General features: G+C 42.5%; 1 protein-coding gene across 4 annotated transcripts in view; it reads right to left on the bottom strand.

The window, feature by feature from the left end:
- Positions 1–2,947: 2,947 nt before the first annotated feature.
- The window catches only part of frmpd1a (FERM and PDZ domain containing 1a), a 55,229-nt gene continuing 48,054 nt past the window's right edge, over positions 2,948–10,122 (bottom strand). For all 4 annotated transcript variants that reach the window (XM_077524361.1, XM_077524364.1, XM_077524363.1 and 1 more), the window contains 3 exons: positions 9,759–9,903; positions 8,426–9,658; positions 2,948–7,625 (listed from right to left, as the gene is read on the bottom strand). In XM_077524361.1, coding sequence (XP_077380487.1) covers positions 4,390–7,625; positions 8,426–9,658; positions 9,759–9,903 — 4,614 coding nt within the window. In that variant the 3' untranslated portion in view covers positions 2,948–4,389. The remainder of the gene's footprint in view (positions 7,626–8,425; positions 9,659–9,758; positions 9,904–10,122) is intronic.

Below are 10,122 nucleotides of genomic sequence, written 5' to 3'. Positions count from 1 at the left end.
TTATACAATGATGCGGCTAATTTATGCATTTTCTTTCTAATGGCGGCCAGGGGCGCTCGAGCAGAAAAGTTAAGAGTGAGACAGGTGGAATATATGTCGAGGAAGAGGCAAGTTTAACGTAACTTCGCGCTTTGTGCATGAATAAAATTAGCATGAACAACCCCTTATTAGGTGCATTTCCATTACCCTCAGTTTTGCGCAAAAGGCAAGTTTCGCAAAAGTAAGCTGGTAATGGAAACACCGGATTTGCAAAAAAACCCTCTCAAATATCGCAAAAAAGGTCTCTCATGAGGTGGTTTTTGAGACGTATCGAAAAATAACCATTTCGCAAAAGTGTAATGGCAACACTTTTTGCGCATTAGTAGTGTTGTGACACCCGCCCGGTCACGGAGGAAAGGACTGTAACACGTTTATGTGTATTTTTATTAAACATGGAATTACTATTTGTTTTGAGAATTATTGATTTCGGTTTTGTATTTTAGTGTTACATGCTGAAGTGATTTGTATCGGCTACTGCACGTCATGAGCGCAAAAGAGAGAAAGGTGTGGCATGCCAGATCCGTCGCACCAGCATCTACTGAAACTCAACAGAAGTACCCTCTCCCTCCCACAGCCCCTTGAATCAGTTGGTGCTGGTGTCTGTGGTTCTCACTTTGCTTTATCTATCCTTCCCTCCTTCCTCTCTTTAGTTTTTCCTCTGGTCACTTGAGATCTTAATTTATTAGAAGTATGAGGTTTCTGGGGTTGGCATAAGACTCTGGTTTTGTAACCACGCAGGAGGGGTCTTGTTGGTGCTGGACTTCACTTTGATGGATTGGATGTACTGGCTTCTATGGATCTCACTCTGCCTTATCGATCCTTCCCTCCTTCCTCTCTTTAGTTTTTCCTCTGGTCTCTTGAGATCTCGCTAAATTTGCTGGAATTTAGAGGCTTCCGGGGTTGGCGTAAGACTTTGATTTTGTAATCATGGGGAAGGCAGGAAGTGTTTGGTCGGTGCTGGACTTCACTTTGATTTACCTTTCTTTTCTCTTTATTTCTTTTTTTTTCTGACCTTTTCTCTGGTCTCCTGACCATTTAAACCTCACGACTCTGGCAAGATTCTGAAGTACCTGGTTAAGGCGAAGGGTAATGGGATATTTATAAGGTTTTAGGTGAATGAATGAGTATAAATTTATACGTATTTGCACGCACGCACACGCACGCACGCGCACGCACGCAAACGCACGCAAACGCACACACGCAAACGCACGCACGCACGCAAACGCACGCACGCAAACGCACGCACACATACACACAAAAAAAAAAACAAAAAAAAAAAAAAAGAGCAATGATGACAAGACGTTGAATCGGTAAGACTACCGAATGAACAATTCTGAGCTCTTTAAAAAATAAAAAAAAAAAAGAGAGAAAGGTGTAATCGAGCGAGCCTCCTTCGAGGAGTTGAAGGAGTGGAGAGCTTGAAATCCTGTCCTGCCATGTCTGGTTAATTTAGCAGAGAGGACGCCAGAAAACATCAGAAACTTTTAACAATTTGTAACCCGCCTTTTACCCAGCCTCTGCAAGGGAACAACATTTTAGGATTACAGGAAGTAGGAAGTACGGGGCCACTCGCTTTCGTGTCGGAACTGCTTGCCGACTGCCGAGGCACACACACAACACCACCAACACTAAATGCCCGAAACTGCCCGATGAGGGGTGAGTGTTTTTAACGTAATATAACTACACCGGGCGTCCGTCTACCGTAAACATCATGAGTATCTCCTACAGAACAGCGAGGTCTCACGAGACGGGACATTCTGAGAATTGCGTCTCAGAAGCGAAACGCTCTTCAATGGAAATACCGCCAATTCGAAATTGTACTTTATCGAAATAGTACAATATCGGTTTTATTTTTGCGAAAAAGGGTAATGGAAACGCACCCAGTGACTTTTACCGGTACAGTATGTTATTTTTAAGCAGCCCTGTTAGTGCTATGTTACTACCGTATCGCTGCTATGTTACTGCCGCATCTCAGGCACTGTTTGGAAAGAATAGCTAATGTATATTATTAAACCTTTGAAAACTCTTCCTTTGTACGGTCTTTCTTTGTAGCTATCTCATGTTTCAATATGGGCACATGCGGCTTATAGTCAGGTGCGACTTATGAATGGACAAAATGCTTTTTCCTTTAGAAATGGGTGCGGCTTATAATCAGGTGCGCCCTACAGTCCGGAAATTACGGTATATACAAGCTTTGGAAATCCAAACACAAGTACAAGTCAGGCTTATGAACAGCGCAGGGAAGATAATGTAGGCCATGACATCCAGAGAGAAGAAATAAAAAAAATGTAATAAAATTTTATTCAAAGTGATTGACATCTTTTTTTCTATTCAGCTGCATGGGTGAATGGATGTTTGCACTTTTGGAAGAAGATCAAACTTAAAGGAAAACTGAAACAGACACATTATCTTTCAGGGTAGAAGTTTTCCAAACAGAGCATACCGGTAGCCTTTTTATTTTTGTTTAAACCCTTGTATGGTGTTCGGCTCTGTGGGACCCATTTTCACAGACTAAAAACTTGCGAAATCGGTTTGGTGGCCACAATGCTATCAGCTCTTCTATTTGCCTCACAATGAATCATTCACAAGGAATAAATATTCAGCTGTTTCACTCTCAATTATGTTAGGTATTATGTCAGGTAAAACATTGTCAACTGCAGGCCACCATCACATCAACTTTGTCAGGATAATTCCTTTGTTAACTTCAATTACCATATAGGCTTTAGTTTGTGATGAATAAGACCTCTTATCACAGTTCAGGGTTCTGTATCAAATTTATCAATATGTCCCACAATTGCTTTTTGGCCTGATGCTGCGAAGAAACCCCCCAAAATGTATATTGAATTTTAAACTATGTCATGTGGTTGGAATTGGAAACAAACACCCCAAAAAAGTACAATAAAATACATAAATCTGAATGTAATTTTAATAGTACAACAGAGCAGTACAAAGCAAGGGCAACAAGTCATCAATTCAGCCATTCAAACAATCCCTGAAATAACAACACATAGTATGGCTTAAGTGCATGCTTCTGGAGCACATATAATAGTAATAAAAACATTTACAGTATATGAAAGTAACAGTTCCAGTCAGATTCTATTATATTCTAATAGAGTTAAAGAAATACAGTGTTTAGGTACAAGAGCCATTGTATACAATTGAATATTGTGTTCCCCAGTGCATCTGCAGTGAAACATTCTTTTGGCATGTTCCAGTTGCATACAAGTTCGTGATGAAAAAAACTAAGCTCACGTCCACAAAACATCTTCTCCCAATGACTGAATAAGGTGACTGCTGTTTTCTAAGCACTTCGCCAATCAAATGTTGGAACAGCATTCAGCCCAAATTTTCAATGGATTAGGTTTCCTAGATTTGTTGCCATACTGCAAAATTGTTCCTAAAAATGCACTTAGTGGTATTGACAGGGTTATTAAAATGAGCAATAGTCGTTCCTTCGGTGCTCCACAAAAGTGCTATCAATTCAATTAAACAATTGCTTGACTAACATGACCATGCAGTCAGTCAAGCACATTGTGTTCATCTGGAGGTAGCGAAAACAAGAAGTCTTGAATTGATGACATCAGTCTTTCATACCAAACAAATTTGAGAATATTTCAAGAAATATACACCCTAACATTCGCTGTAACTTAATCATTGATACAGTAACTCTCCAAAATGCTTTATAAAATAGCAAACACAGCTAGGCTTGATTTATATAATTTCACAGAATCTTATCTGACTGTTTTTGGTTTTGTAAACAATAACCTTCAAGGATATTCTCACTGAAAGCCTTAAATGGAAAAATACTGTATATGTGTTGCAGTCCACAACTTTCAATAAATATTTTGTCCTTAAGGTATGACATGAAAACATTGAACAAAATACTACGGCAAACCTAAACATCCCAATATTTAAATTTTGTGAAGCATTAGCTACAGTATTTCTTTTATTGCATTGTCTAAATGTTCTATTTTTGGACCTCAGGGCAAGAAAAGTAAAAAGCCCCCCACTGCTGCAAGCCAGAACTCCTGAGAGTAAAGCTACGTATGTAAACAATTACAAATATGCTCTTATACTTAACATTCCTTGCTGCTCTTATACCTTACATTCCTTGCTTACTCAATAAAACACTGCAGTAACGTTCACCAGCTGAATTATTTAATAAACAATACAGCATACATTCAAGTACAAACCTAGACTGTAATGCAAGCAGATTTGCTTAGGCAGATCGCAGGTGGGTTACTGGCAGACTGCTTGGTTTGTGCATATCATACAGTCAGTAAACACATGCACGTCACCATTCCACCCATAAACATGCCAGCTGAGGCGTTGCACCAGTGGTTGTTAGCCTCACAGTGCGGTGAGTGTCCGGAAGATTTGAGTGAGGCAGAAGACCGATGCAGTAAGTGCAGTGCACTGTTTGGCTAGCAGCTTGGTGCTCAGGTCATGGCAGCTATGCTTGCTGCCAGCTCGCTCCGCTGCCAGGCAGAAGTCCCTGAATGAGCGTGCCACGTCTTGCAGACCAGCGACTGCTTCGGCATTCCTCCGCTTACACCTGTCGCAACTGGAAAACCATATGCATGTGCCCGCCAACTCCACCAAGGTCTGGAAACTATGAGCCAGAGAGTTGAGCATTTTCTCTGGACTCTGATCAATGGCCACCACTTTTTGGCAGCTTGCCGTCAACCGCCTTGCCTCCGTTTGGAGCAATTGTTTGTTCTCTGTAAAGTGAGACACACACGTTTCCCTTGGGTGGCAACCTCCTCGACCAATTAGAGAACGGTCAGCACCGCTGTTTTCCAGGACAGAAAGGAGTTGATCCACATCCGCGCGTAGAACGTGGAACCCCGTGGGCGGTTCTGGGTAACGTTGCTTTCTAAGGCGATTAATGGTGTCCTTTTGTGTTTGCGTGTGGAGATACTCTGCATGAGATAGTGGAGAGAGGAGAGGGCTGAGCTCAGATGTTGGGGAGGAGGATAGAAGGTGCGGGTAGGAGGAAGACGAAGACGTAAGAAGCGATGATGTTAGAAGATCAGTCATGAGTGGAAGAGGTAATCTTGAATTTTGCGCTTCACCACTGCCTTGGCATGAGAACTCATAGACGGTCAAGTCCTCGTCAAAGCTGCCCTCTCTGTTGAAGCAGTTAGTGTAGACTTCTGGGCAACCACAAGCATCCATATTTACTCCCTCCACTACTGACTCACACCTGGATGTTAGCACAGAAGTACACCCAATCTCAGGTTTTAAGTTTAGAGGAGTCCCTTCCTCTGACAATACTTGAGATGGTTCGTCCCAGAAGGTAAACACCCTGCAGCCTGAAGAAAGTGGGTGCGATGAGTCCATTGTGTGTTCTGCTGGCCTACAAAGTCCCATCAAAGGCCTGTTACTGCTGGTCCTTGGCGCAATTTGTGACTGACTAGGAAAATGTAAACCTGGCCCATTTAGGTTTTGTGTCGTCACCACAATTGGAGGAGGGCTGCGGGGTGACAGAGTGCTTACTTTATTGCCTTGAATGCTTTCAACTGATGTTGTATCTCTCATTTTTGATTCAGGAGGTACTATTATAGGACCAGGAGTGTCCGTTGCAAGGCCGGTAGAATCTTTTCGGAGGCTACTCAGCATGGAAACTGGGGGCTGCGTAATTGGCTCCGGAGTTTTCTTGCTGTGTTCGGGGAGAAACCTGTTTTTATTTTGTGGTTCAGGTTCAACATCGACTGGTAAGGATGAAGTTTCATGATCTACTAAGATCTTCACTGGTGCTTCCTGTACTTCTGATGCTAAACTAGTGTTCTTGGCTGAGGCTGATTCAATAAAGAACTCACACTCTACCTCCGATCCTGTAACAGTTGTATCAGAATCATCTGACTCCACTAACTCTGTCATTGCCTCTGTGACATCACTGTTTTTTATTGTGTTTGAGACATTTGTGTTTTCCTCACTGTCCCTAACATGACTTTGGGCTTCTCTCTCACACCCAACTTGGTTAAGGGTCTCTTGGGAACGAGACAAATAAAGAGGCAACTTTTGAATCTTTCCTCTAAGTGTGGAGGCAGACAAACGGCCCATGATGCTGGGGGAACATGACTGGAAGATGAATTGAGTTGGCAGAAGAGGCTCTTTGGCAAGATCATGGGCCGTGGCAGTGTTAGCTTGAAGCGAGCTACAATCAACACCTGGAGAAGTGTAGTCTTCTCTTGGTATATGTATAGTTTCAGTCGTTTTCAATCCAGACCCTGAATTAAATGTAGGACTTATGACACGTGTTGCAACGCCAAGCTTAGCTGTGATGGAGTTTATAGTGTGAGTGTATTCAGAATGAGCATTACTTTTTGAATGGGCTCCAGTGGTTGAATGGTTGAGACATTTAATGCTCATCTCAGATCGATCCTTTCCTGTTTGTGAATTTGCATCCATGCTGCAAGTTAAAGCTGTTGGCCAATCAAGTCTGTCAGCATCACTTCCAATATAAGCATTTGTCAAATCATCATCATCAAAAACATCAGAATGCATGTTGTCAGTCACCTCATCACTAGCAGTCTTAGCCAATGTAATCATATCAGTAGATTCATCTTCAGTTGTCTTCATTTCTACATGTGACTGTGAGTTGTTGACTTCATTTTGTTTCTCCTCAGAGTGGGATGGGCATATTTTGGTCAAGGTTCCTGTGAATTCTGTATGGAAGCAGTCACTTTGAGATTTGCGACAAAGTGGCATTGGTGGCAGAGGAGATGAGAGAGGAGGAGGCGGCGGGCAATATGACAAAAGTGTCGAGTGATCTTCAGGCATATCATCCTCTGCATGTGAATTTGGAACAGAGGCAATCTGGTCGACACCCTGATTATTCATCTCTGTCAGCCATGAAGCCAATGTGATAGCTTTGAGCTCGCCTTCACTGCAGTTAATTGGTCCTTTTAAATTGTCTTGGTTCTCAGTGACAATATCTGAAGTGAATGGTCCATTGCCTGTAACACTTTGCTCCTTGTCTTCCTCTGCTTTTCTCTCTCCCACCCCCTCCTGGTCTCTTCTCATCTCCGGTCTTTCACCTCTACAATCAGCACTCTCCTTCACATCTGGATCTGGCTGACATCGCACAACAGTGATGGAAGGAGCAACTATCTTCATGTGATCTGTGACAGATTTTGATTCCATCGCATCGAGTTCCAGCTCTATTTCTTGTGTCCTGTTCCTGGTTCCTGATGCTAGATGGACTTGAGTTTGTTCATTGGTTCTAATATTAGAGGGAATGGGTTTTGACTCAAGCTGTGCTATTTCCCCTTCAGAGTAAGTCAAAGAGGAGACAGTAGGACTTGGATTATCGGTTTGTTCTAAAGCTTCAGGCACAGAGCTCGATGTCGGGTGGGGTTCTGGATACGACACCCTGGAGGTATAATCCGTTTCCATGAAAGAACGACGCTTACGGGATCTTTTCCTCAGCTCATACAAAGCTTTTTTGCCACCTCCTTCCTTGTCCCTTTGTTGTCTCTCCTCTTCTAATGTTCCATCTTTATTTGCGTTTCCCACAGAGACACTGATGTCACTCAGGTGGAGTGAGCTCATTAAATCCACTTTCATCTCAGTGCAATTGTCTGTAAGAAGAAAAGACAACATATAATTGTTTTCAAATTAGTTACTATCTGATTATTTTTCTGTCCTGAGAGGTCAATTTCAAACCCTTCAATTGCAACCTTTTTCTTTTTGAAGACAAAACGACAATTTATCTTGGCAGGGGTTAGGGGGTGCTGTTTTGTTGGTGACAACTATGTGACAATTATGTAATAATCACGCAGTGTAAGACCTCAACCGCTAGATGGCAGAAGCACATAAACAGTCAATCTCTTACAATTCAGTAATGTATTTCTGTATTGTACTGCTTAGAACAGGATAATAAACACGACACTAATAACACAATACTGAATACACACTAAAACTGTTATGATGGATAATTTACATTTAAAAATACTTTAGGATTATTTTTATTTTTTTTACAGCTATTGTAGTTTGTATGACATCAAAGAAATTAATCTTCAAATCAATAGCCACGGTCTTATTAATTGTCACTTCATCCATTTTGCTGCCACTTATCCTGTTGATGGACATGGGTGAGCTGTAGCCTACCTATCGCAGATCCCTGCTCGCAGGGTATATAGCATGCATGTTGTCGTATGTGGGGGTGGACTACGCAAGCATGGTAGAACATGCACAGTCTGCATATAATAGCCCAATCCTGTTTGAATCCCAAATGTATGACTGTGATTGATACTATTGTTGTACAGAACAAATGCAATGCGCAAGCGTGGCAGTTATTGAAAACATAATTAAGTGATTCTGAACGCACAATCACATAAGTAAGTCACTGACAGAAACCTCATGATGGAAACCGTATCACCTTTTAGCTCCACGCCTGAGGTTGGGTCATCAGGTGACGTGAATCCATCTCTGGCGTCAAAGAACTCCTCATCCGAGCTGCTGTCTCCAAAGCCAGGTGGAGGCTGGAGGATGGGAGCTGACACCAATTCATTAGCTTGACGCTGCTTATCGTCCATCTTTTTGCCGTCTTCTCTCTGAGTATCATTCAGAGGCTGAGAAAGGCTGCGAGCACTGTCAGGGGTGATGTTAGAGCAGAGTTTGTAGTAGCAGCTGGCATCTCTCTGGTCAAAGGTGAACACAAAGTCCGAGTGGGAGGAGGCAGAGGACAAGGATGGGGACTGTCCCCTAATCCTGCTCTTCCTGCTTATTATTCTCTTCTCTTTGTTTTCACTTGTCATATTTGTCTTTTCCCTCACATCCTTTTCTTCATCGTCACTGGCCTCCGGAGGGCTCGGGAGGAGGTCCGCAAGGCAAGAGAGCTCGGCGAAACATATGGTGTCGTCTTCATTGTAAGAGCTGGTGGACTGATTGGTAAGGTGAATCGCGAAGTTTTGGGGATCAACGATGTCATCGGGCATTCTGTCGCCCCTTTCATCATTATTGTAAGATGTGAGGTGGAGAAGAGGATGGGAATGAGCAGGCGGAGGTATGAGTAAGTTGGCATCAGAATGTGTGTGAGTGTAGAGGTAAAGTTCAAGAGTTGAATAGATTTGAGCATGATTTGGTGTCGTACCGATGGGATGCGTGGAGGAAGAGGAGCATGAAATCAAGTCGTCTTCCTCCAGGAGGTCGATAGAGTCACTCGAAGGGCTGGTAGCGATACGAGAGTCAGTATGACATGAATCTGATAGTGATGGATGATCCTCTGCGGCTCCACTTTCCAACTTTGAGTCCTGCTTCTCATTTTCAAGTTTCACATAATCCTTTCCTTTCCATAATCCTGGTTGTCCAACATTTCGGGCTTCTTCCCCCTTGAGCAGTCTGTCCTCATTCTCAAACTCGGGTAAATGATTTTCTTTTTCTGTATCAGCATCGTTCTCTTCTTTTGGCCTCTTGCCTGACGATTTGTTATTTCTACATTCATTGTCATGCTTATTTCTCCTGGCCTGCCTTTCTCGTCTTTTCTTTGCATCTGGGTCTGAAGAGGATCTGACACGTGGACGACATTTGGCATTGGAAGGATTGGTGAGAAGCGGCTCCATGTCTAAGTCGGACGAGAGGTCAGAATCGCTACCACAACGCGACACATAACCTGTGGACCACACATTCATGTCTTATTACTCTGATCTTAATGGAACTTCTTGGAAATGTATAGTATTTGATTTTTTTTTTTCTATGAACTGTCTGTGTACCTTCTTCAGCAGAAACTCTGTGCTTTTTTGGGACATCCGTCCAAGGAAAGATGTTGATATTGGGGTCAACAAACACTCGACAGTATCCTGCTATTAGGCATGACATATCTTTCGCTGCAACTGTCTCCAGTAGTAATGTAATTGGCTGAGGATGAGCAAAAGCAGCAATAGGACAAAAAAGAACAACAAAAGATATAAGAAAAGAAATACTTAATGATCAATCACAATATTACCCTTCTAGTGTGTTAGTATAGCATAGCTCTGACTTTCAAATTTGGCTTGCTCATGTAAACTGAGGACCATCTGTACTTTGTTTTACTATACCTGGATGGCTGCTCTGAAATAGGTCCTTAAAATAACAAAG

The sequence above is a fragment of the Festucalex cinctus genome, chromosome 6, assembly GCF_051991245.1.
Source record: "Festucalex cinctus isolate MCC-2025b chromosome 6, RoL_Fcin_1.0, whole genome shotgun sequence".
Lineage (NCBI taxonomy): Eukaryota > Metazoa > Chordata > Actinopteri > Syngnathiformes > Syngnathidae > Festucalex > Festucalex cinctus.
Note: the sequence above shows the minus strand (reverse complement) of the source record. Positions and strands in the feature narration are given on the sequence as shown.